Raw genomic sequence first — 27,936 nt, 5'->3', positions numbered from 1 at the left:
TCACTTGGTACCTCTGTTCTCAGAGGCTAGACCTCTGCCATCTTCACACTCACAGAGGGTGTAAGGGGTCAGAAGACTGTCCCTGAAGCCCTCGCAGAGCTCTAGCAGGGTGGTAATGGATGGTGGAGAGATTTGACTCCCAGTGTTTCTTATGAGGTCACCTCCAGCTAACACCTTACCCTCGCTCCCTGTCAGGCTTCTCTCTGAGCATGTCCTCTGCTCTGTGATAAGGAGTGATGTCCAGCTAAAGCCTCACCCACACTACCTCACAATCAAGGCTTCTCCCTTGAGTGTGCCCTCTGATGTGGCTGCTAACTGCCTTGTTGCTAAAGTCATACTCTCACTCCTCGCACACCTAAGGCTTTTCCCTGAGTGTGTTCTCTGGTGTCTGATGAGGGCTGACTTATGGCTAAAGCCTTGCCCACATTCCCTGCACACGTAAGACTTTTCCCCTGAGTGCACCCTCTGATGCGTGCTGAGAGCTGACTTGTGGCTGAAGTCTCGCCCACATACCCTGCAACTCATAAGGCTTCTCTCCTATGGGTGTCCTCTGGTGTGTGTTTAGGATTATCTTGTGGCTAAAACCCCACCCACACTCCCTGCAAACAAAAGGCTTCTCATCTGAACATGTCCTGTGGTGTGTGATGAGGTGTGATTTCACCCTAAAGCCTTGGCTACAGTTCCTGCACACATAAGGCTTATCCCCTGTGTGAATCCTCTGGTGCTTAATGAGGTCTGACTTTTCACTAATGCCTCGCCCACACATCATGCAAAGGGCTTCTCCCTTGTGTGTGTGTGACTTGTGGCTAAAAGCTTGCCCACACTTCCCTGCATACATAAAGCTTCTCACCTGAGTGTGTACTCTGGTGGTTGTAGAGGGGTGGCTTATCTATAAAGCCTTGACCACAACTCCCCACATATATAAGGCTTTTCCCCTGTGTGTCCTCTGATGTCTGTTGAGATGTGACTTCCTGCTAAAGCTTCACCCACACTTTCTGCACAGGAGATATCTCCGCTCGTGACAGCCTGTGTCTGAAGAGGTTTGACTTCTGGCTAAAACCTAGTCCACACCTCTAAACCTGACTGCTCCAAATCCTGAGAGTTCTACCCTCTCAGGAATGTTGTCTGCTTCCCCAGAGCTTACCCTCTGGGCTGGACTGAGCTGTACCTTCAACACTTTGTTGCCTCCCTGAGAGCTTACTGGTGGTCCCTGGGGTGGGCTAGAGAAAACCACTTAAGTCCCCTTCTCATTTGTGCTCCAAAACAAAGGCGTAGATCCCATTCCTTGATCTTCTGCTTTGGCACCCCAGTGGTTTTTATCAGAATGTTGTTGCTGCCGCTGCTGGTGGTCATTTGGGCAAGGATCCCCTGGTTGGAGTTGATTTCCTGCACATGAATATGGAATAAGATGACTGCAGAGCTCATGGTGGCTGAGAAATTGCTGACCGTCAAAGGCCAGAGGGCAGAGGGCAAAGGGGCCAGGGACGGACTCCTGGCTTTGAATCTGCTGAAGAAAGAAAGTTTTCAGTCAAAGTAGTCAGAGGAAGGGCTCGCTGGGCTTTTCTTCCTTGTCTTATAGTAAGATCTGGCCCATTAATCATTCACAGCCGTTAATGTCTGTCTCTCCAAGACATGCTTCACCAGACCTATATTTCCATTCAACTTCTTTGGACTTTTTATTTGGAAATAATTTCAAATGTACAGAAAAGGTGCAAGAATAAGGACAATACAAAGAACAGCTGTATACCCTTTACCCTAATTACCTACTGCTAACATTTGTATGTTATGTGTGTATATGTGTGTATACATATATGTATATATATTTTTTTCTTTGAATCATTTGAGAGTAAACTGCATACATCAATGCCCTTTACCCCTAAATACTTCAGTGTGTGTCTCATAAAAGTAGGGATATTCACTTTTTTTTTTTTTTTGCGGTACGCGGGCCTCTCACTGTTGTGGCCTCTCCCGTTGCGGAGCACAGGCTCTGGACGCGCAGGCTCAATGGCCATGGCTCACGGGCCCAGATGCTCCGTGGCATGTGGGATCTTCCCGGACCGGGGCAGGAACCCGTGTCCCCTGCATCGGCAGGCGGACTCTCAACCACTGCGCCACCAGGGAAGCCCGGGATATTCACTTTCATAACCACAATACAGTTATCAACTCTGGTAAATTTTTTTTTAAAATAAATTTATTTATTTATTTTTGGCTGCGTTGGGTCTTTGTTGCTGCATGCGGGCTTTCTCTAGTTGAGGCACGTGGGGGCTACTCTTCATTGTGGTGCACGGGCTTCTCATTGCAGTGGCTTCTCTTGTTGTGGAGCACGGGCTCTAGGCGCACAGACTTCAGTAGTTGTGGCACATGGGCTCAGTAATTGTGGCTTGTGGGCTCTAGAGCACAGGCTCAGTAGTTGTGGTGCATGGGCTTAGTTGTTCCGCGGCATGTGGGATCTTCCCAGACCAAGGATCGAACCTGTGTCCCCTCCATTGGCAGGTGGATTCTTAACCACTGTGCCATCAGGGAAGTCCTCGGCATTGACTTTTTTTTTTTTTTTTCGTTACGCGGGCCTCTCACTGTTGTGGCCTCTCCCGTTGCGGACGCGCAGGCTCAGCGGCCATGGCTCACGGGCCCAGCTGCTCCGCGGCATGTGGGATCTTCCCGGACCGGGGCAGGAACCCGTGTCCCCTGCATCGGCAGGCGGACTCTCAACCACTGCGCCACCAGGGAAGCCCTTGGCATTGACTTTTTTTTTTTTTTTTTTTGCAGTACGCGAGCCCCTCACTGCTGTGGCCTCTCCCGCTGCGGAGCACAGGGTCCGGACGCGCAGGCTCAGCGGCCATGGCTCACGGGCCCAGCCGCTCCACGGCATGTGGGACCTTCCCAGACCGGGGCACGAACCCGTGTCCCCTGCATCGGCAGGCAGACTCCCAACCACTGCGCCACCAGGGAAGCCCTCGGCATTGACTTTTAAAGGAAGAGATGATGAGATCTGCTGGAGCGCTGCAGTCATGGGGTGGGAGAGAAAGAGGACTTGAGGATGACTTCATGGTCTGAGAAACTGAATAAGCTGAACTGCTGTTACCTCGATGGGATAGTCTATGGAAGGGGCAGGTGCGGGGGCGGCAGTCATATTAGGAGCTTAGTTCTGGGCATGTGGAGACACTTATGGGACATCCAATACATGTCAAGCAGGCAGTCTGATATATATGAATGTAGATTTCAGGGGAGGAGTCCAAGCTTGGGAGGATGACATAGACGGCTTGACAAAGGTCTGGGACCCCTCGTGCTCCTCTGTAGGTAAAGGTTTTCCACAGTAGGGGCAGAATTTGAAAGTTGCTTCAACACCTGCCACAGTCTGGACAGGAGATCATGCTTTATGGGGTCACGGTCTGGCCCTCAGACTCACTGGGCTGGAAACTCCATCTTAACTGTGTCCTTCTCAGTTGCCCCACGAAAACTTCCGCTTGAACTCTGGTAAATTTAACATTTACATAATACTTTAACTATCATATATATTCCAATTTTGTCAATTGATCCAATAATGTCCTTTATAGCATTTTCCCTACAGTACAGGATTTAGTCTACTATCAGATATTACAATTAGTTTCCATGTTTCTTTAGTTTCCTTTAGTGTCTCTTTCATGAGACTGGCATTTTTGAAGAATAGGGTTCTTTTTTTAGGGAACATTCCTCATGTTCTAGAATATGTATACAATGTTGCCGACATTTTCCTATGATTAGATTCAGATTATGTACTGTAGTCAGTTTTTACATTTTACATCTTTTACTTGAATCAAAAAACCCCCCCAAAAAACCCACAGCAGAACCTATTATTCTATATATTATTCCAATAAATAATCTTCCAAGTAAGTATCAGAGGCATCTTCAACTTTGTATCTGCACTTACACTAAAATTATCTCCTAAGCCATAACCAGTTACACTGACACACACAGCTACAACCGTTTATTTCCAACAAGAGAGAACAATCCTATGACCTACAGGGGAACGTACTTTGTGACTTTTCCTATGAGAAGAAAGAGTGGATTGATGTAGGAGTCACTCAGTCTGGTGTCTCCAATGCAGAAGGCAGCAGAGAATAGTTTAGCAGGGTTAAGTAACTTGTTCACAGTCACAAAGAAAGAAGAAACAAAACAGGGTTTGGGATGTGCTCTTAAATACTATACAAACCACAGATAACTCTGAACTAATCAGCATACAAAGAATTATTTTCTACTAAACCTGTCCTTAAGGGAAAAAAAAAAAAAAGCTTCGAAGCAAATAATGAGACTCTTGCTGCTTTGACTAGGTCTCTGGAGAAAAGAAGCCAGTGAGAATTAAACCCCCTGACATAGAACAATCTGTTTGGGGAAAAACTAACCAAATTTGGCCTATAGATTAAATCTGGGGACAGGAGGTATTCTGGGCTTTGACCACAGCCTAGGGCTACAAAGCCATCCAGATCTCCTGATCAGGAGATTCCAGACACCCAGTCCAACTGCACTGACTACTCTCAGGACAGAATGAGGGGTGGCTAAGCCATGCTGCTCCAGAGGATCTACTGAGACCAATCTTGCCAGGACCCTCATCCATCCAAAGGAAGTATTCCCTAGAGCCATGAGAGTTCTGCCCTGGGATCAGGAATAGAAGAATGGGATGGGAGCAGGTGACTAAAGCCCATTCCAATCTCTTCCTTCTTTATTCTACATTCTTAATAAATAGAACTCTTTACCTTATTTTTAAAAAACCCAAGAAACCCCGTAATGTTCAGAGTAAAAACCAAGCCCTGAGAGTGGCCCACTGGGTTCCACATTCTTTCACAACCTATCGGCTTTCTGACTCGATCTATACTCCATCCTTCATTCCCTCCAATCTGAGTCACACTGAACTCCCTCCTGATGCCTTGCACTGGCTGGTTCCAATGTCTGGAACACCCTTCTCCCAGATATACTACTGGTATATTCCAAGAACCCAGAACTGGACCTAACATATAATAGTTAATAAATACTTTTGCATGAATAAGTGATAGGAACAGAGTTAATTAAGAAAGAACTTAAAAGGTTAGGCAGAAGACAGACACGTTCTCAATACTGTCAGAATCAAAGCCTCCTTTTCATAGTCTATGTCTTGTAACATCTCATTTACTGTCTTGCAATGAGATTCATATTTAATAAAATGTCCCCATACACAGAATTTTTAAAAAAGAATGTAATGCCCTAACCAAAATATAAAAGAGAAATAAAAGCAAGTAATTTACAATAAAAAATTATGTATTTCAATATGAATTTCACAGGACTACATTAGGAGACATAATGAAGCAATGAGATGCTTACAGCTACAGGCAGATCACTGTGGACATGACAGTTACAAATGCAGACAGACATGGATGTGCCTTACTGATGACATGTGTATACTATATTGGTGACAGACATAGGTGTGCTGTATGGGTGGTAACTCAAACACTACAACCAGCAATGCCATTGGTCATGTGATGTTTTCTTTTTTTTTTCTTTTCCAGTCGTGCTGCGCGGCTTGCAGGTTCTTAGTTCCCTGACCAGGGATTGAACACGGGCCACGGCAGTAAAAGCGCCGAGCCCTAACCAATGGACCACCAGGGAAATTCCCATGTTCTTCATGCTGATGAACACGTCTGTTTTTTTTTTTCTGCAAATGGCATTTTATCTATCTATCTATCTATCTATCTATTTATGGCTGCATTGGGTCTTCACTGCTCCACGTGGGCTTTCTCTACTTGTGGTGAGCGGGCTCTAGGCATGTGGGCACCAGTAGTTGTGGCATGCAGGCTCAGTAGTTGTGGCTTGTAGGCTCTAGAGCGCAGGCTTAGTAGTTGTGGTACACGGGCTTAGCTGCTCCGCAGCATGTGGGATCTTCCCAGACCAGGGATTGAACCTGTGTCCCCTGCATTGGCAGGCGGATTCTTAACCACTGCGCCACCAGGGAAGTCCCTGGTGAACACTTCTTGATAAAGTTCAAAACTATTCTCCCTTGATTTACGATCTACTATGTAAAAACTACTTTAGAATATTATCTAAAATAGATTTATATTCTAGATTCAGAGAATTACAAACAGATCCACGGCCTTGAGAGAAAAACCAGAAGAGGGAGGAAGAACTGATACAGATTTAAGGAATATTTTTAAAAAATGGAATGTGTGGATCTTGTCTGGATCCTGATTCAAATTCTCAAAAAGACTTTTTTGAGATGATCAGGTAAATTTGAACATAGACCAAGTGTCAGATGATACTGAAGCCCTACAGATAATGTGGTTACATATAAAAAAAAGTCCTTATTTATTAGTTACATTGTGATATATTTAGGAGTGGTATGTCACATTATTTGGGATTTGTTTTAAGTAATTCATCAATAAAAGAAAAATATATAGAGAAAAGGAAGGATGAATCAAGTGCAGCAAAACAGTTTGAAGTATGAAATGGACCCAACAGGATCCAAAGTTTCCATGTAAAGATTAATTTACTTTGAGATAATTTTAATATAGTTCTCAGAATCAATGAAATGCATGAGCACAGAGACAGAGAAGAAGACCACCAGACGAAACAAGGTAAAAACAAGACCAAATTAGTTTGGCCAGCTGAAAGCAAGTTTAAATGGGTGACTCTTCACTGAGACAGATGGAGAAACTAGGTCAGAAGCCAAATGGAGTGAAATTGGGCCATTTCAAACCGAGGAAAACAGTTCGTAACAGATCCAAGCAGACAAAAATAAATCAGAACTAATTAATTCATAGCTATGCCAAATAGAGGAAATTCTTGAAAAAGCTTCTGACAGAAATTTATGTGCAAGTCTGAAAACAGGACTCTTAAGAATGCAGGAATATCCAGAATAATTTTGTATTTACCATCCTAGACAAATAATCTGTTTCAGGTTTTAAATAAATGAAGAAAAATATGATTATAATATCAAATAACCTATAAAACACAAAACGGACAGATTTAATTACACTATAAGCTTTTTTAACTTCTAGGACACAGAGAGGCCTCTCTTATTACCTTCCTCTCCTCCTTGCTCTCTGTGCTCTGATCACGCCGGCCTCCTTCCTTTCCTATCTCGGGGTCTCAGCACTGGTTGTTCCCCAGCACAGAAGAGTCTCCCACTACATCCACATATCTAACTTCCTTACCTCCTTCAAGCCTTTACTCACACCCATCTCCTCACAGAGGCCTACCCTGATCACCCACCCCTGCCTCTACACCCCGGCACCCTGGATCCCCCTTATTCTGCTCTACTTATACTTGTATATATTATACATATTTTAAAACTATGTAGAGCTTATTATCCTCTAACATACATAATTTACTTATATATGCTATTTATTGTATATGTCACTATACTAGAATGACCAAAAAAATGCTTTATTGTTTTATTCAGAGATGTGTTCTAAGAGCTTAGAACATTGGCTGGCTATATGGTCAATAAATATATGAATGGAAAAATTAAGGAAAGAGAACATACCCTCACCCAACAGGACTAGATTCCTGAAATTCTCCAGCATCACTTCTTTGTATAGGTTCCTCTGCTCAAGGCTCAGTCTCTTCCACTCTGCCTCAGTGAAAATCACAACCACACCCTCGAATTTCACTGGTCCCTAAATCAACCAACAAATTCATACTCATCAAGTCACCAACAATTTTCACATGGAGAATGGAACTGGCTGTCCTGAAGAATCTGGCTACATAAGTAATGGATCTGAGGGTTTGCAGGGTTGGGCATTACTCCACACTTGGTTTGGTGTTATAACATGCAGAAAGCAGGACTAATCTATAAGACACACTCCTTGCCCTAAAACACTTACATTTTAATTGGGAAAATTATTTTTGAATCAATGAGAAAACATTAAAGCAGAGTTCAGGAGTATGAATGTGACAACTTATAATGGATGAAATTCGAATGGAGGGTAGAAGACAAGCTATAGAAGTAAGGAAAGGCAGCACAGAGGCAGGGCTTATACTGGGCATTAAGAAATGATGAAGATTAGAGAAAAAATAAGAGGCAGCTCGGACTATAGAGAAAAATGTGAGTGCCTCATGCCAGGTCTAGAATGAGTATTTGTTAACACTGATTAAAATATATTTCTCTGAACAAAAGGAGATAGTGCTGAGGCACGCCAAGCTTTATCAAAGGATTCAAACTGTATTCCTTCAGCCTGCTGGTTAATTGCCAAATTATCGGCCGCTCTGAAGGCTTACGCCTAAGAGCATTCATCAGGAGTAGACAGTTGCTGCCTGAACCAGTCATGTGTGTGGGTTCTGAGAGGTGTCTCTATGTGTGGGGTCTGGGTGAGATGGGGAGCGCAGGCAAGGAGGCAAGGTGGGGCACTATAGTGAACCAGCCTGGTCAAGACCTACTATGGGACTTCCCTGGTGGTGCAGTGGTTAAGAATCCACCTGCCAATGCAGGGGATATGGGTTTGAGCCCTGGTCTGCAAAGATCTCACATGCCATGGAGCAACTAAGCCCTTGCACCACAACGACTGAGCCTGTGCTCTAGAGCCGGTGAGCCACAACTACCGAGCCCACATGCTGCAACTACTGAAGCCCTCGCGCCTAGAGCCCATGCTCCGCAACAAGAGAAGCCCACGCACCGCAACAAAGAGTAGCCCCCACTCACTGCAGCTAGAGAAAGCCCACGAGCAGCAACGAAGACACAACGCAGCCAAAAGTAAATAAATAAATAAATGTATTTTTAAAAAAAAAAAGACTTAAGGGGTTTCCCTGGTGGTGCAGTGGTTGAGAGTCCGCCTGCCGATGCAGGGGACACGGGTTCGTGCCCCGGTCCGGGAAGATCCCACATGCCGCGGAGCGGCTGGGCCCGTGAGCCATGGCCGCTGAGCCTGCGCGTCCGGAGCCTGTGCTCCGCAATGGGAGAGGCCACAACAGTGAGAGGCCCGCGTACCGCAAAAAAAAAAAAAAAGACTTAAGTATGTACTGAACATCTGGCCAGCTTAATAAAGGTCACTGGGTGTGTGCGTGCGCGCGCGCACGCACACACACACACATGCACACTCACACACAGATCTCTCTGCTTGAGAAAAGTGATTTATAAGATCCCTATCACTGTATATATTTTGACATTGCCTTTTGTAAAGCCCTCCAACCTCTCGCTCAATGTGTAGGGCAATATTTGAATACATAAAATGGTTGGCAGGGAGGATGGCAAGTAGTGGTTCCTGAGAATGGCATTTCCAGTTAAATGAAGTTTAACCTTAACCTATGGAAAAATTTTTAAGGAACATATTTACATTTTATGAAACTACATCGCAAGATCATCACTGTAAGAATGATATTACAGTCTTTATTTCAGAGAAAGAACACTGAGGCCCAGAGAACTTCCCCAAATGACAAGAAAACAACAGGACTGGAAAACAGTCCTTCACGGTTCCAGAGCCCTTATTCTCTTCACTGCAAGCTGCTTTTTCTTCTGTCATGCACCAGTTTTCTCTCACCTCTTTATTTCTTCCAAGTCTCAGAAACCTTGCTTCAACTTTCTGCATACTAGAACCATACCACATGCTTTCTCATCAGGTCTCTTCTTATTAGAATAGGTATATTCAGAGACATTTTCTCTCTTTAGTTATACCTAAAAGGTGGTGTTGCCCTCAAGTCTCATGGTAGTCACCAAATTACTTACTTCTATTGAATTCAAGCATTATTTAATCCATTACCATCTGCTGCAACCTCTGGGTTGTCTGTGTCACTACTGCCTTGCCCTAGATTTTTAACTACCAAGCTCCTTCAGTCTGTGGAATTGAGGGACGTGTGTACATCATTCTCAGCTATCTTTGATCACCCTGAATGCCTATTTTCTGACTTGCTTCCTCCTATTCTCAGGTCTATTTCAGTCTTCTATCTAGCCCACCTTCTAAGTGGTTTTTCACACCCTAGGAGTTGGTGATGTATACTCCAGGTTCTACAACTAAACTAATTAAGCTTCTGTCACATCAAAGACCACAGTTGGAGGGCTGAGGTGGTGGACTGAGCCACAAGGTTACCAAGCCAGAGCTTCTAGGCAGTCTTGCTTCAGAGCTAGATTCTAAAATAGATTTAAAATCCAATACACAGAAGTGGCAAAAGGAGTAAAGAATAATAATGATGCTGAATTGAGAGTGGGAAACTAGGTATAAAGAAAGAAATCACTGGGTGTGTGGGTTTGGGGAGGGATGTCAAATACACACCCTGACAGCCCAGGCAGTCAGGCTTTGTATAGTGTAGGAGGGAAGACATATGTCTAGACAACAAGCTGGGACCCACAATTAGGCAGTCAAGACCTATGGGGGGAATGGCGTGGGGGCCCTCTCAAGCTTTCCATGACCAGCTTCTTCTGGCATATTCTGGTCCTCATATTCTTAATAATCTTTCCCCTATTCTTCTTACATCAGGTCTCACACTTTCTCTTGCTCACACCTTGTGTCTTTCATGTTCCAGCAACTTCTCCATTTCCTTCTCTTCCCCCTCTACTTCCCTCACTTAAGCATAAGACTGGCTCAGCTAGAAGAAAAGCCAGGATTTTTGCACAATGGATGTGTTAAGAACCCAACCTGCAGAACCAAATGCCACAAATCCAAATCCCAGCTCCATTACTTTATAAAATATGTAACCTTGGGTAACTTACATAACCTCTCTGTCTTAGTTTCTACATCTATAAAATGGGTTTGATAATGACATCTACTTTCAGGGTTGTTGGATTAAAGGAATTAATAAGTGCTTAGATCAATGCCTGACATGAAGTAAATATCTGTTATTACTATTTATTATAATTAAGCAGTATAATGTTTTATATTTAAGTGAGAACTGACTTTAAAGATAAATAATTTTTGGTTCTCAAAAAGTAATCAAACACTCCAGCCAGGGCAATAAGGCAAGAAAAGGAAATAAGAGCATAGACATTTGGTAAGGAAGAAACAGAACTGTCCCTATTTGCAGATAACATGGTTGTCTATGTAGAAAATCCAAAATAATCTACAAAATAGATCACAGAATTAATAAATGAGTCCATGAGGGCCACAAGATACAAGATGACCACACGAAAGTCAATCACATTCCTATATACTAGCAATGACCACATGGAAACAAATTAAAAACATAATGCCATTTGCAATCACTTCAAAAAAATGAGATAGCTAAAACATAAATCTAACAAAATTTGTACAGAGTCTTTATGGTGATGAAAGAAAGCAAAGATCTAACTAAATGGAGAGACACACCATGTTCATGGTTTGCAAGACTTCACACAGTGAAGATGTCAATTCTCCCCAAAATCACCTATAGATTTAAAACAATTCCTATCAAAATCTCAAGATTTTTTGTAGATACAGACAAGCTTATTCTACAGTTTATATGATAAGGCAAAGGAAGCAGAAGAACAAAGTGAGAGAGTCACTATACCTGATATTAAAATTATTACTTACTATTTGGTCACTACAATAACCAAAACAGCATAATATTGGTGGAAGAATAGACACAAATCAATGAAAGAGTACTGAGAACCCAGAAAAAAGCCAACATGAGTACATCAAATTGATTTTTGATGAAGGTGCAAAAGCAATTCAATAGAGGAAGAAGAGTCTTTTCAACAAATTGTGCTGGAACAACTGGACATCCATGGGTAAAAAAATTAACATCAACCTAAAATCTCATACTTTATACAAAAAATTATTCAAAATGGATATTAGATTTAAATGTAAAACTATAAAACTTTTAGAAGAAAATATAAGAGAACACCTTCAAGACCTAGGGCTAGGCAGAGTTCTTAGTCATGACACCAAAACCATGATCCATAAAGAAAAAATAAACTGGACTTCATCAAAATTAAAACTTTTGTACCACAAAAGACTTCCACACCTCTTCCAGAAAACAGAAGCAGGGGGAGCCCTTCCTAACTCATCTATGAGGCCAGCATTATCCTAATACCAGAAAAGACATTAGAATACCCCAAATCAGACAAAGACATTAGAAAGGAAAACCACAGATCAGTATATCTCATGAATACAGACACAAAAACCCCCAACAAAATACAAGCGAATCAAACCCAAAAATGTATAAGAAGAACTATACACCACAACCAGGGGGGACTTATTATAGGTTTGCAAAGCTGGTTCAACACTTGAAAAGCAATCAATGTAACTCACCTTAAAAACAGGCTAAAGAAACAAAATCAGAGACTTACCTGGCGGTCCAGCGGTTAAGACTCTGCGCTTCCACTGCAGGAGGCACGGGTTCGATCCCTGGTCAAGGAACTAAGATCCCACGTGCTGTGTGGTGGAGCCAAAGGAAAAAAAAAACAGGAGGGTTTGGCTGGTGAAGCAAGGATTTTTTTTAGAGGGGTGAAACTATTCTGCATAATACTGTAATGGTGGATACATGGCACTATGCACTTATCAAAACCCCAGAAACTTACAGCAAAAAGTATAAACCTTAATGTGTGTAAATTTTAAAAATTCATTTAGGAGGTCAGAGGATCCCAGGATGGAATGAAGAATGTGAAAAAAATGTATTACAAATATGTGAAATAACCTCCCTAAAGGTGGTGGAGAAAAAAGGAGCTAATCTAAGTAGCTTACTTTGGAAATGAGTAGCGTCTGTAGACAAAAGGAACTATATATAAATAAGTACTATATGCTAATTGATAAAGTTGTTTTCCACAGGGGCACAGGTAAACAATTCTGAAGTCACTATACTTATAAACTGGAATTGAAAAATTAAGTGAATGGATGGTGAATAGTGGAAGTCAGGTTTCTCACTGTTGGTGGGAGAATAAGCAAGGTGAGGAGGCTAGAATGATCCATGTGGTAATGGATTTGAGCTGGAGGCATCAGAACAAACTCATCTTTAGCTTAATATAATTACATAAAGAAATATTTATAAACGAGTATATACAGAGATTAGTATACACAATCACATTTCTTTTCTCTGTCAGCCGAGAGGGCCTGGAAGCAATGACACTCCAGTAGCAAAGGGCACACCTAGCATACAGATCTTGGTTTCTAATATCATTCTCCAATGAAAGGAGCAACGGCTGATCTGAGGACTGGAGCAGGACATAAACAAAATGAGCCTGGAGCATACTGTAGAGCCAGAAAGTAAGGAAGTACTTAAAAAAGGCAAAAAACCACAATAATGGGAGTACGTCAAAGGGACACAAGAACCAACTAAAGAGCTCCTGAAACAATATGAGCAACAAAATAAAGTGATACTGGGTTATAACCCAAAGTATAAAATACATAACCATGACTCATACTGATATAAATAAATGAATAAATCAAATAAATAAATAAATGGAGGAGAATAGACAAATTTCCCATGCAGAACAATTCCAAACAATTTATGTAGTTACTCGACCCTCCAAGAGGTAGACTGTACCCACACTTCAAGTGGGCTCTGCATAGTGACTTCTTTCCAGAGTATAAGTTATGGGGAAGGCAGGGTAGTAACTTTACAGTGTAGAAACCTGACAACCCTCCTTCTGCCAAATGATCAAGGTTAACATTAACAGTGGTAAGTAATGCTGATACTATCTACCATTGGTATGATGTGATAAGAAGAGTATTTCACCTCTGTGGTGTTCCTCCCAGAAAACTGTATCTCAGCCTAATCAGAAAAAACATCAAGTCTCACCCATACCTGATTTCAATGATAAATAGATGAGAATTTGGACTTGGAGTATGCTGGAATGCGTTAAAACTTTTGGGGCTGTTGGATTGGGGTAAATGTATTTTGCATGCTAGAAGGATGTGAATGGGGGGGACGAGGATGGAATGTTATGGACTGAACTGCATCCCCCCAAAATTCATAGGTTGAAGTCTAACCCTCAATGTGACTCCATTTGAAGACACGGCCTTTCGGGAGATAGTTAAAGTTAAATTAGGTCATAAAGTTATGGTGTCCTTATAAACAGAGGAAGAGATGCCAGGAATGTGCATGTGAATAGAGGAAAGGCCATGTGAGGACACACAGTGAGAAGGCAGCCATCTGCAAGCCAAGAAGAAAGTTCTCACTAGAAACCAACCCTGCTGGCACCTTAATCTTGGACTTCCAGCCTCCAAAACTATGAGAAAATAAATGTCTGTTGTTTAAGTCACCCAATCTGTGATATTCAGGTATGACAGCTGAAGAATACTAAAACAGTATCTCTTACTCAAAGTGACGCCTAAAATAATGAGGATTTGTACCTACTTTCTCTGGTTACAGGAACGCTGGATGTTTATTTTTGTAATAATAAATGTCCCAAATGTAAAAAAAAAAAAAAATTGGACAAATCCCAATTAAGGGACAATCTATAAAATATCTGACCTAAACACCTCCTTGGAGACATGACAACCAATGTAGTGCGATAGCCTGAATGGGATATTGGAACAGAAAGAGGACATTAGGTAAAAACTAAGGAAATCTGAATAAAGTATGGACTTAGTTAATAATAACATAAAAATTGGTTTATTAATTGTGACAAGAATACCATACTAATGTAAGATGTTAATAACAGAGAAAACTAGATGTGGGATATATGGGAATTCTTTTTATATACTATCCTTGCAATTTTTCTGTAAATCTGAAACTATTTTTAAATTAAATTTTTATTTTAAAAAACCTTAAAAAATAGTGTCATTCCAATACACTAACATCAAAACAAAAATGAAATACTGAGAGATAAATTTAACAAAATATGTGCTGGACATGTACATCAAAAACTGTAAGATTCCTAAGATAAAGATCTGTATAAGTGAAGATATACTGTGTTGATGGACCAGAACACTCAATAATGTTAAGATGTTAGTTCTCCCCCATACTGATGTAAAAATTCAAAGCCATTCTAATCAAAATCTCATTCTAGGGTTTCCCTGGTGGCACAGTGGTTAAGAATCCGCCTGCCAATGCAGGGCACATGGGTTCGAGCCCTGGTCTGGGAAGATCCCACATGCCGCGGAGCAACTAAGCCTTTGCACCACAACTACTGAGTCTGTGCTCTAGAGCCTGCGAGCCACAACTACTGAGCCCACGTGCCACAACTACTGAAGCCCGCGTGCCTAGAGCCCGTGCTCCGCAACAAGGGAAGACACCGCAATGAGAAGCCTGCACACCGCAACAAAGAGTAGCCCCTACTCGTCGCAACTAGAGAAAGCCCGCGCGCAGCAACCAAGACCCAACGCAGCCAAAAATAAATAAATAAATTTATATTAAAAAATAATCTCATTGGGGGCTTCCCCGGTGGCGCAGTGGTTGGGAATCTGCCTGCCAATGCAGGGGACGCCGGTTCGTGCCCCGGGTCTGGGAGGATCCCACATGCCGCGAAGCGGCTGGGCCCGTGAGCCATGGCCGCTGAGCCTGCGCGTCCAGAGCCTGTGCTCGGCAGCGGGAGAGGCCACAACAGTGAGAGGCCCGCGTACCGCAAAAAATAAATAAATAAATAATAATAATCTCACTGTAGAAACTGATAAGCTGATTCTAATATTTAAATGAAAATGCAAAGGACCTAGATTATACAAAGCAATCTCAATAAAGTGTTGGGGAGGCAGCAGAAATAAGGCAGTTACTTCCTTGTTAGAAAGTGATTTGCTCCCAAGTCACTCTCATCTCTGACAATCAAGGTTGGTATCTGTGGTCCTAGGGCGTGGAAACTGACCATCGCTAATGCAAAATTCCCTGAGGAAAATACCAGTGATGTAGCTGCTATGTTTTCTGTCCTGTATCCTTTCACGAAGCTACCTAGACTTAATGCAGAGTTAAAATGCATTGTGTACCATTAATTTGATTGTCAATCCAAAACCTAAGACCATTCTTTGTGGCTGTGCATTGTTTTAACAGCTACGGGCTAACACTTAGTCATGTCTTTCCCTGAACTATTTTGTTTTAACTGTCTTCATCATAATTACCAGGTGTCATTATTTCCTATTTCTATGCATTATTTCCCAAAGACTACTGGCTCTTTGAGAATAAGGACAGTGTACTTACATTCTGTTTGGCTAGTTCACAGCATTTTACACAGTCCTGTACCCAAGAATTAGTAAATTACACTTTTGGTGTAGAAAAGAAGATGGGATCAGGGGAGCAAGGATGGGATGAAGCATCAGAACAAGAAGGTGAATTCTCCATGTTCTTTTTATCATTGAATAGTTTTCTAGGACGAAAAAAAGTCAAGAAGGCCTCACAGAAAACTCATGGCTTTGAGAGTCAGAGCAATCTGAATTCAATTTAGGTGTTCATGTGTGATCATAAGAAAGTCACGAAATCCCTCTGAACCAGACGTCTCCCAAAGGGGGACTCTCTTTACCTCATAAAGTTGTTTTAAGGATAAACACAGGACTGAAATTATGGATGAAACAGTACCATGTCTTAAATTTGCTTTAAAATAATCCAGTAAGGTTGGAGATGAAACAAAACTGGCCATGAGGGCTTCCCTGGTGGCACAGTGGTTGAGGGTCTGCCTGCCCATGCAGGGGACGCGGGTTTGTGCCCCGATCCGGGAGGATCCTGCATGCCGCGGAGCGGCTAGGCCCGTGAGCCATGGCCGCTGAGCCTGCGCGTCCGGAGCCTGTGCTCCGCAACGGGAGAGGCCGCAGCGGTGGGAGGCCCGCGTATCACAAAAAAATAAAAAAATAAAAAAATAAAAATAAAACTGGCCATGAGTTGATAGTTACTGAAGTAAGTTGATGGATACATGAGGGTTCATTAACTCTTTTCTTCTACTTTTAGACATGCTTGAAAATTTCAGTAATAGTTAAAAAGAAGTCCAGTGTATAAGACCAGACTATGAGATACTATTAAGGTAATATAATTATTTGTGTGAACTCTGATGAAGGGAACTTTAATAGTGCATTTTAGGACTTTAATAACCCCACGTTTTTATTAAAAGTTACCCTTATGTTTTAGAATGCCCTAAATTCTTCATATTAAACTTAGTTATGTTTTTCTATAAGCTCAAAAAGTTAAAAAAAAAACTAAATGCAGAAATCATTTTAAAGTGCCTAGCACAACGGCAAACACAGGCATGAATGCTGATCTGATGAACGCTGATGGCCACCTCAGTGTTCATCTCTGCCTCCCTCCCCAAGAAAGAGAGATGCGCTGAATCTCTGAGAAATAAGCTAGCATTTCAGAGAAGAGAAAGGTGGCCCCAACTCACCAGATATCTAGGCTTCTCCTCTTTACCAAGTCTGGCAGAGTCCTTAAAAGACAGAACTGGGGGAAGAAACAGCAGCCTTGAGAACCCAGGCCTATCAGGATTATTCCTGAGAACCCTTCTGAGTCTCAGCTGTGGCCACTTGTGCCTTCTCACCTGAACCAGAAGTCTCAGCCCCTCCTTATCCCATCCAGGACCTCAGCTCCTCTCACCTCTCACCATAACGCCTGAGTTAACCTCTACGGTCTACACCCCTTCCCTGTTTACTTATGTTTTTAAAGAAATACTGATCTTAATTAAATATAATAAGGTAAATTCTAAGTACCCATCATCTTTCCACCCTAAAAATCAGCAAAACTGTTCCGACAAGGCATAGTTTTTTTTCCCATACTTGTTACATGGCTCCAGTTACCCCCCCAAAAAAAAAGTTTATGAAAATTTTATACACAGAAATATAAATGTGATTTAAGAAAAATGAATTTTTAAAATTTCAACGTTTTTCCTTACTTTATATACAAGAGCACTAGTAAAGAGTAGAAGGTATTAAAGACCACTACAACAGCCATTTCTAAAATACAGCTTGTCTTACTCCCCTTAAAAACAAGTTACCTTGGTAGCGCAGTGGTTAAGAATCCACCTGCCAATGCAAGGGACACGGGTTCAAGCTCTGGTCCGGGAAGATCCCACATGCCATGGAGCAACTAAGCCTGTGCGCCACAACTACTGAGCCTGTGCTCTAAAGCCCGCGAGCCACAACTACTGACCCTGTGTGCCACAACTACTGAACCTGCGTGCCACAACTACTGAAGCCCACATGCCTAGAGCCTGTGCTCTGCAGCAAGAAAAGCCACTGCAATGAGAAGCCCATGCACCACTATGAAGAGTAGCCCCCACTCGCTGAAGAGCAGCCCCCACTCGCTGCAACTAGAGAAAGCCTGCAGACAGCAACAAAGACCCAACGCAGCCAAAAAAAATAAAAAAATAAAAAAATTTATTAAAAAAACCAAATTACCATGGAATTTTAAAAGGCAAGGCTTTAACATCTTGGGTGCCTGAAACTAACACAACATTGTAAACCAACTATACTCAAATAAAAAAGAAAAAAAAAACCACCACCACAACACACACACACGAAACCATCTTGGGTGGAAGCTTAAGCTTTCCCTGCCATCTCTTCAATGAGAGGAAATAAAAAGAACATGTTTCTGATCCCTGCGGAAGGCATCACTAAAGGAGGGTCTTAGCAGTAGCCCTAAGCTTCCTCCTTGACACCCCTCACATCAGTGAGAAAGAGAGGGAGATACTGATAAGGCATACCTGTCTACAAGATATATGGAAGCTTATAATTTGACCCACTCCTTCTTGGGCTCCTCAGAGGGTTACAGTTTGGTTAGTTGGAGGGATTTAGCCAAGGGTGGCCTTGTCCTCGGTATTGGGAAAAAAAAAAGGTCCTCAAAGTGATGATGACGTCAGCTCTGTTGAAATAATCACCATCTGGGGAAACACTCTAAATGGACCCCAACAGCAACCCTGGCTTCTGTACTAAGCTGAGGAGAATGTGTCAGATGATTCAAGAAAGACATTTACACAATACAGCCTCCTACATGCCTTAGAAAACCATCATTCCGTCCCGTAAAATGTCCCAAATCTACACGTTCATCCAGAACTGCACATCCCTGTGAAAAATGAAGCAGTTTAAAATTAAAAAATAAAACTATAGTGTTGTTTGATACGGATCTTGGGCAATTTGTCAAGTCACAACCATAGTTAGCACTGTGGTTTGAGTGACTTAGCTACTGTTTTTCTGACATGGCCTTCCTATAAGCAACGAGGTTCCTGAAGATAAATGCAAGAGAGGAAAAAAAAAATCCAATAATCCTACTATTGCAAGTTCTAAAGTTTTAGAAGAAAAAAATGAGTACCACATTTGACCACTCCCAGTGGCTAGATCTGAGCAGCACGCAAGGAGGTGGCTCCTCAGTCTGCTCAGAGCCTCCCCCTGCCAGAGACAGGGTGGCTCCGATCCCACTAAGCCGGTGGGAAAACTGAGGTACACAGAGTAGCCTCACACAGCTGAGTTGAGCCTCACACAGTTGAGGATCCCTCAACTGACTCCTAGGTGTCATCCTCTCTCCCCATCATGAGACCACTGAGCGGCAAGAGGTGTTGGATGACAGGCACAGTCCAGGACTTCACCAGCAGGTGCCTCTGTCCATGTTGGACACTCTGCACAGCATTCAAGGAAGTCAAAGATCCTTTCTAGCTCAGTGTACTACAAAATATCTTTGCCATTCGTGACAACAGGGAAAATCATTCTCCTTTTAAAGTTCAACATGGTGGTTACTGTCTCTACTTTCTTCAATTTTACTGTCCTTCAATTGAACTGGACCTGGCACGTTGGGCAGAGGTAGAGCCCATCCTCAAAGAGTGGACAGAAGGAGACAGAGAAGCCCCTACCACAGGACAAAGAGCTAAGTGCTGGACCAGGGGTTGGCAAACTATGCACAGAACTAATCCGGTCTACTGCCTGTTTTTATACCATTCATGAGCTAAGAAAAGTGTTTATATTTTTAAACGGTTGAAAAAGTAAAAAACAGAATATTATCACATGGCACATGAAAATCATATGTAATTCAAATTTCAAGGTCCACAAATAAAGTTTTATTGGAACATAGCAATGTCCATTCACTTACCTATTTGGCTGCTTTTATACAACAGCAGAGTTGAGTAATTGCTACAGAAACCATGAAGCCCACAAGGCCTAAAATATTTACCATCTGGCCCTTTACATAAAAAGTTTGCCAAGCCCTATTCTAGACTGCACTTGTTTGTTATATCCAAAGTTATTTGCTTTGGACTCTGGTCTTCTCCCGAGGTCTTTGCCATTATTGTAGCAATTTGACTTTTGGCATTCAGATGGCAGGCAGTTGTCAGAAATGGCAGCTGTGCGTCTTCAGGTCCTGTTTTCCTTTTTTTTGATTCCATGTTTCACTGCCTGCACAACCCACCTTCAGTTTACCAGCTAGTCAGTTGTTGGTTTGGAGGCCAATCAGCTTGAAGCCCCTATGGGCCCATTCCAACATGGACTCTGGTTGATCTCCAGCTCTTCAGGACTGCTGAGAAGGGCCTGCCAATTCATACCCTGGTTTTTTCCAAGGCCTGGTACATGGCCTTCCTATAAGCAACCAGGGTCCTGAAGATGGCCAGGTTAAAGTACTGGCTGAGCAGTCTCAGGGCCACCTGCTTGCTCAGAGACACCTCAGAGAACTCATCATCACCAAAACACTGGACCCATCTCAGGCCAGAAATGACCTGGTGCTTGAAGGCAGCCTTCCAGAACACCACCATGACAAGCCACCAGGGAAAACCCTTGCATTTTCCCAGATGAAGACCTGTCCTGATCCCTCACTGCCCTTAAGTCTCTGTCCTCTGCAACTTCCTTCAGGGTCTCTAAGCTCTCCTATGGGATATCCTGGGCACAGGGAATTGCTTCTTTGGGGTCCCACATCTTCCATTAGGTCTGGGGTATGGTAGGGGCTAGCAGGGGACTACCATACCAGGCCTGCCCTAGATACTGCCCATTGCCTCAAGGACTTGGTAGTTGAACACTTGACAGGAAAGACATCCACAGGACTCATATCTGCCAGACTTGAGCGGGGCACTGGGGAGGAACTATGCCTCTCCCAGTTGGAGACACAGTCACTATTTCAGGTTTGACAGCTAGGCTTTCAGATGGAATCCTGTTTCCACAAAAGAGTTTTGGCATCACTGGAGTGTCAGAGCCAATCCCATCTTCCCCTTCAATACCTCAGTGCCCATCCGCTCCTGCCTATAACTTAAGAGGTCTAGACACCTCCCTCTTAGACAGTCATGAACTTGATCTGCAGCCGCCACTGGTCTCTGGGGTGCCAGTGGTCTCTAGGACTAGGGCAAGGGAGCATCTTTGGCAATGGAGTACTGGTTGCTATAGGCCCTATGGGTGATGCAGAACACTTTTCTTCCCACTGGTATTCTCCCCTCTGCTGAACTGTGTAGTGTCTCCTTTCATCGACTCCTTAAGTCCAGGGGTTCAACTCTGGCCACTTCGAAAGAGTAAAGTTTGGCCCTGCTGAGAACTTGGCTCAAGCACAGCTTCCCAGCCAGGTGCTAGGCATTCAATGCCTTGGCTTCCAAACTTCTCTGGCACTGATACCAAAATTACATTTACTTGGATCCCTGTATCAGGGGTCCCCAAGATCACTCCCCCCAGTCACTCACTAGAAGGACTCTAAGGATTCAACACAGTTGTAGTCACAGTTAGGGTTTATAACAGCAAAAAAGATATGCAACAGGATCAGCAAGGGAAAATGACACAGGCAGAGTCTGGAGAAATCCATGCACATGCTTCCTCATGCTCTCTCCCTCCCATAAGGGGACAAAGTGAGTTTCCAACAGTGAAAAATTCAGTAACGTATGTGCAGTGTTTCTACTCAGGGAAGGCCACTAAAGCCTCAGGTGCCCAAGGTTTTTATTGGGGGTAAGTCATGTAGGCACCCTCTGCTGAGAAGCTATAAAAATTCCAGACTCCCAGAAGGAAGGCAGGTGTCAAAGTACAGTGAACTATACCTGTTAGTTAGGGAATAGGTCAAGTGCCAAGTTCCCAGATGCCAGCAAAGGGCCAACCTTGCAAGCAGGCCTTCTAAATATAGCAGCCTCAATCCTACACTGTTAAATCTTTCCACACATTCTCTTAACCCTTGTACCACCTGCTGGACACAGCTCACTGACTCACCTGTTAGTCTATCAAGGGAAGCTCTGAGCATCCACCACACAGGCTGTAGCTATGTAGCCCACAGGCTGCTGCTTTGGCTACAAGGAAGTATCACGGGCCTGATCAGAGAGGGGGAGCCACCTCCTCCAGCTCCGCTTCCACAAGCACCACCCCCTGCCCCCCTGGAAAATCACAAATGGGAATAACATACCTTAATGGGGGATCCCCAAAGTCCCCCAAAACTTGAGACCCTCAGCCCCACAATATCCATACCTGCCTTGGTGTGAGTGCCAGAGAGGGAAAGGCCCCTACTGGAGCCACACAGCAGCCAGAGGCTCCCCTCCATCAGCAGTGCCCAGCTACAAAGCCACCTGAGCACTGTGGCTCCCGCCAGTTACCTCACTCAGGACCACTTGGCACAGCCTCCCTCCCTTCTTCCCATCACACTTTGGCCTTTGTCAGCCATCTTTAAGGAACAGGAGAGGAGGAGAGGGGAGGGGAAGAGATCAGGTCCTCAGCTAGCAGCCCAACGTCTAGATTATCAGGTTGCTGCTAGCACCAAATAGCTCAGCCACTTTGGATAAGCCCCATGATTAGCATACTATTTCTTTTAAGGCAGAGACTTCAACAACCCCCACTACTCCCACATCTCCAACTCTTCATGGAAGCGGCAGGTAATACCATGGCCATGACGGAACAGTACCTGGGCTTCTATTCTCAGACCCTGTGCAGGGCATGCAATGCCCAGCTTCTGGCTCCGCTGGTCTAGGTTCCAGCTGTAGTCAATTCCCTGTGCTCTAAGGAGTTTCTACAATACTGAGTTGTTTTTTGTTTTTTGTTTTTTTTGCGGTACGCGGGCCTCTCACTGTTGTGGCCTCTCCCATTGCGGAGCACAGGCTCCGGACGTGCAGGCTCAGCGGCCATGGCTCACGGGCCCAGCCGCTCCGCGGCATGTGGGATCCTCCCAGACCGGGGCATGAACCCGTGTCCCCTACATCGGCAGGCGGACTCTCAACCACTGTGCCACCAGGGAAGCCCAATACTGAGTTTTGAACCAAGTCCCATCAGTTAGGTAGAACCGCAGGCCCTACAGTGTCTTCTGGGAAGCTGTCTATCTTCCATTTCAGTATCTGTAAGGCATATGACCCCATCAGAAGTTTGCATTATCTGTCTCACCACAAACCTGAGTCAAAGACCTCCAGCAACATGGCCCAGAGAAAGGCAAGCAGTGTTAGGGAACTGCTGTTACAGAACCTGAAGTGCTGCAGACTCCTTGACTAGAGTCTCAGTCCACTGCTGACTACTGTCACTTTGTCACCACTCAGGTTCTCCTGCTCCAGTAAGCCTTGACTCATACTCCAATGTCACAGGCAGAGGTGTAACTCCCTCTTATGTCCAACCTGGGTCTCTTCTCAATCACACCACACTACATGTTTACATTTATGTTTCTCCATCTATCTCCCTTCTAGAATGTGAGTTTATTCAGGAGATCATAATAGGATATGCAGGTAGATGAAGAGTCATACCATGCTTCTGGACAAGGTGAATTATACTGCAAGCCAATCAATTCCTTCCAAATTAAATAAACTCAATGCAACACCAGTCGGAATCACAACAGAGATTTTTTATGGCTCTAGACAAGATAATTCTAAAATTCCTTTAAAGAAAATATATAAGAATAGTCAAGAAAATTATGAAAATAAAGACTAAGAAGACTTGTCTTCTAAAATATGACAACACACTATCAAGCCATAGTAAAGTGCTTTAGCAGTAGTGCAGCGATAGAGTAATGAAACAGAATAGAAAGAAGGGGATGCATACATTGAACTCTTTTCAATATGACTATTTATTTATTTATTTTGGCCTCATCACGTGGCATGCAGGATCTTCGTTCCCCGACCAGGGATCAAACCCATGACCCCTGCAGTGGAAGCAGAGTCTTAACCACTGGACCGCCAGGGAAGTTCTTCAATATGACTTTTTAGGAGAGAGGAAACTCTGACCCTGAGACTATGCCAATTTGTTCTCACCAATCTATAAAAGCTGGAACAGAAAGAAGAAAGCCCCCAGATAAAACTTCATGTTCTTACAGTCTTTTTCCGACTTATCCTATTTTCTCCAGGACTCCTCCAGCTACCTGTCCCTGACAGTGCTTAATACAATTCTTCAGACATTTTTGTAATCCTAGCAATTAGGGTAAATTCCTCAGACTGGATTGTGCTATTCCCAAGTATTTGCTTTCCTTCTCTGCAAGAGTTACACTTCCCCACCCACTGACATCAGGCACATACAAGTGACTTGCCTCACCAGTGAAGTGTGAGTGCAAATGACATGTCTCTCTTCTAAACAGCAACTTTAAGAGCCACCGTGTGGTTTCATCTCTCTTGCTCTTCTCCCTCTGTCACAGTGCTCCTTGCCCACATAGGGTCTGCCCTTTCACCCTTGGTCATGGATCGAAAGGACACGAAGTAGAGCCAAAGCTAACCCAAGAGCCGAAGCTAACCCACTAAGGGTTAGATAGGATTCCAGTTAGACTGCTGTTGTTAGACTGCCATTGAGATTTGAGGTCATTTATTACTTCAGCATAACTTATCCTACACAGCTCTTCTCCTTCCAGAACTACCACTAGCAGTAGCTAACACTGATTAAGCAGGTACCACTTACCAGGCACCGTGCTAAGTCCACTGCTTCATTAATCTTCATGACAAAGCCATGATGTAAATACTGCTGCTACCTCTATCTCACAAAAGAGGGAACCAAGAACTGGGAGGTCAGGTCACTTGCTCACAAGACTGTATCACTCCCAAGTGGCAGTGCCAAGCCTAGTATCTAAGCTTCTGGTTTCAGAGCAGCTTCACTTATCACTGCTTCAATAAATGCCTATCGAGCCAATGACTGAATGAAAATGCAGAGTGACCAGACATCTAGAATTCACACTGAAAAAGCCAGACTTTTCAGACTGACATGGAGAAAAGGATTACTATCTGACTGATAAGATAGGTTATGCTCTGGCAACAAGTGACCTCCAAAAATCTAAGTGCCTAAAAGCAATTAAGGTTTTTTCCCCCCTCCCTCATGATACAGGTCAATCACAGATTGGTCATATCTACAATTCAGACTGCAGAGTAAGAAGGATGGAAGAATGAATGGATGGATAGATGGATGGGTGGGTGGGTGGGTGGGTGGAAGAAAGGGCAATCTAATCATAGTATGTGGCAAATATGGCATCTCAACTCAGTGAGGAAACAGTGCCTCTTTAATAATTGGTGGGAGCAAACTACCATCTACATGGCAGTTCAGTATCTATTAAAAGTGTAAACATGGCTTCTAAAACCAAACCATTAGAATCTTCTTCACCTTGGCAGAAAAGAAAACATGAGTCTCAGGAGACATTTGGTTGTGAGAGATGCATCCTCCTCCAATCTCATGCTCTCAAATCACCATCATGTCCTTACTTTTCTCTCTACAGCACAACCCACACCAGGAAGGCTCATGGTGGCTAGGGAAAAGGGGCTGAAAAAGCCATTCTGCAGGAACCTCCAACAGAAACATGCAATGTGGTAGATACAGACCCCTCAGACAAGACAGGGTAAGAATGCCCTCCAGACACATCAGCTCCTCTAGGAAGCCTTCCCCAAGAGGCTATGAAGTCTCTACCAGATGCAAAAATATCCCTTCTCACAGGGCAGCGCTATCCAAGAGCAATATGAGAGCTACAGTGCCAACCAAACATGTAATTTAAAATTTCCTGGACTTCCATGGCAGTCCAGTGGGTAAGACTCCACGCTTCCACTGCAGGGAGCATGGGTTCGATCCCTGGTCGGGGACCTAAGATTCCGCATTGCCCTGCCGTGCGGCCAAAAAACAAAAAACAAAAAACTCCCTAGTAGCCTTCTCAAATAGTTTTTTAAAAGGTGAAATTAGGGATTTCCCTGGTGGCACAGTGGTTAAGAATCCACCTGCCAGTGCAGGGTACACGGGTTTGATCCGGGAAGATCCCACATGCAGCGGAGCAAATAAGCCCGTGCGCCACAACTACCGAGCCTGCACTCTAGGGTCCGTGAGCCACAGCTACTGAGCACGCGCGCCTAGAGCCCGTGCTCCGCAACAAGAGAAGCCACCGCAATGAGAAGCCTGCGCACCGCAATGAAGAGTAACCCCCTCTCCGCAACTAGAGAAAGCCCCGGCGCGCAGCAGTGAAGACCCAACGACAGCCAAAAATAAATAAATAAATCTTTTTAAAAATAAGAAGTGAAATTACCTTTAATAACATTTAACCCAACATATCTAAGATATTATCATTTCAACACATAGTGTTAAAAAGTTATCATAGTTTATACTTTTTTCCCAACCATCTCTCTCTTTTTAAAAAATATTTATTTATTTTATTTACTTATTTAGGCTGCGCCAGGTCTTAGTTGCAGCACGCGGGATCTTGGTTGCGGCATCTTTAGTCGCGGCATACAGACTTCTTAGGCGCCGCATGCATGTGGGTTCTAGTTCCCCGACCAGGGATCCAACCCGGGTCCCCTGCATTGGGAGCGGAGTCTTACCCACTGGACCACCAGGGAAATCCCCCCAACCATCTCTTGGAAATCAGGTGTGCATTTGACACTTACAGTACATCTCAAAAAGACGTTAAATTTTCAAGGATTAAAGGGAAGTATAGTCTCAGCAAAACAATAACCTTGTGTCTGATGGAAAAATGTTTTAGACTTCTTCATTATTCAGATAGATATTAATTAACTGGAAGTAAAATTAAGAAGGCAGTTCATCAGTAGCATTAGCCACACCTGAAGCGTTCAATAGTCACTGGCAACCAACGGCTGCCGGAGTGGAGAGCGCAAACGGGACCCCCGCGGCGGAAGTCGAGGCGGGGAGATTTGGAGAGGTAGCTGCAAACCACGAGGACAGGGTACTGGACACCAAGGGAGGAAACCCCGCCCCAACCACAAAGAAGGCGAGCAGTCGGGAGGGGTGAGCTGCACAGCCCACAGCGCGCACCCTCCATCTCCACACCTCCTGAAGGACCAGCCTCAGCCTCGGATACCGCCCACGCCAGCCCGGCGCCTGAGGTCGGAGAGCCGGGGGGAGACGGGGAGCGCGGTCACCCTCTTCTCGCCCTAGCACTTCGCCAGCTCGCCCGACTCACCGTCCACTGCCAAGCTGGAATTGCTCCCGCGAGGTCCACATCTGCGCCTGGGTAGGCAAAGCGGCAATAACAGTACCACCGTCGGCGTCCAGTCGCTAAGCGATCTCACAGCCCGCCCCTGGCCACGGGCGGTGCAGAGGGAAGGACTTGCATCTGCAGGAAGTGCGTCACGGCGCAGCGCGTGGCCTGCCGGGAAGCGTAGTTTCGGAACAGAACGCGACCCCCACGGGTCGGAGAAAGACTGTATTCTCGCGTTAACCTGCTGATTTCTCCTCCGCACGTTTTCTTGTTTCCATGCTCTTAAACATTCTATAAATGTTTAAGCAAAACGTAGTCTTGTTTCCATGCTCTTAAACATTCTATAAATAGCCTTATAACGTATCTACTAGCTAATTTTGCACAATTTCTTTAATGATATACGGTAATCCGTTCATTTTTGTTCACAGCTGTATGGTATCTATTGTAAAATTAGACCAGTATTCCAATTGGTTGTTATCCTGTGTGTCTCCTTGCACACCCATGGAGAGTTTCTCTAGGGCAGCGGTTCACAAACTTTTTGCTGCAATAATCCTTTTACACTCTTAAAAAGTACTTTTTTCCAGTTCCATTGAGATATTACTGACATACAGCACTGTATAAGTTTAAGGTGTACAGCATAACGATTTGACTTACATATATTGTGAAATGATTACCACAATGTTTCATTAACATCCATCATCTCATATAGATACGAAAAGAAAAAAAAATGTTTTTTTTTTACTTGTGATGAGAACTCTTAGGATCTACTCTCTTGACAACTTTCAACTATACCACACAGCAGTGTTACTATAGTCATCATTACATCCCTGTACTTTTGTATCTTATAACTGAAAGTTTGTACTTTTTACA

The 27,936-nt window shown here is 43.8% G+C and overlaps 1 protein-coding gene and 1 long non-coding RNA gene across 9 annotated transcripts in view; both read right to left on the bottom strand.

Moving 5' to 3' along the window:
* The window catches only part of LOC137232411 (uncharacterized), a 100,475-nt gene extending 73,266 nt beyond the window's left edge, over positions 1-27,209 (bottom strand). For all 8 annotated transcript variants that reach the window (XR_010947022.1, XR_010947023.1, XR_010947024.1 and 5 more), the window contains exons 1-2: positions 27,049-27,209; positions 12,200-12,284 (exon numbers count right to left, since the gene is read on the bottom strand). This is a non-coding gene — a long non-coding RNA (uncharacterized lncRNA). The remainder of the gene's footprint in view (positions 1-12,199; positions 12,285-27,048) is intronic.
* ZNF589 (zinc finger protein 589) lies at positions 389-11,246 on the bottom strand. Its single transcript, XM_067752334.1, is given in 5 exon segments — positions 389-1,075; positions 1,078-1,466; positions 1,468-1,504; positions 7,400-7,622; positions 11,238-11,246. Coding segments are annotated over 5 exon segments (759 nt in total). The 3' UTR covers positions 389-974.
* Positions 27,210-27,936: the final 727 nt, after the last annotated feature.

Source organism: Pseudorca crassidens, chromosome 10 (assembly GCF_039906515.1).
Source record: "Pseudorca crassidens isolate mPseCra1 chromosome 10, mPseCra1.hap1, whole genome shotgun sequence".
In the NCBI taxonomy this organism is placed as follows: domain Eukaryota; kingdom Metazoa; phylum Chordata; class Mammalia; order Artiodactyla; family Delphinidae; genus Pseudorca; species Pseudorca crassidens.
Note: the sequence above shows the minus strand (reverse complement) of the source record. Positions and strands in the feature narration are given on the sequence as shown.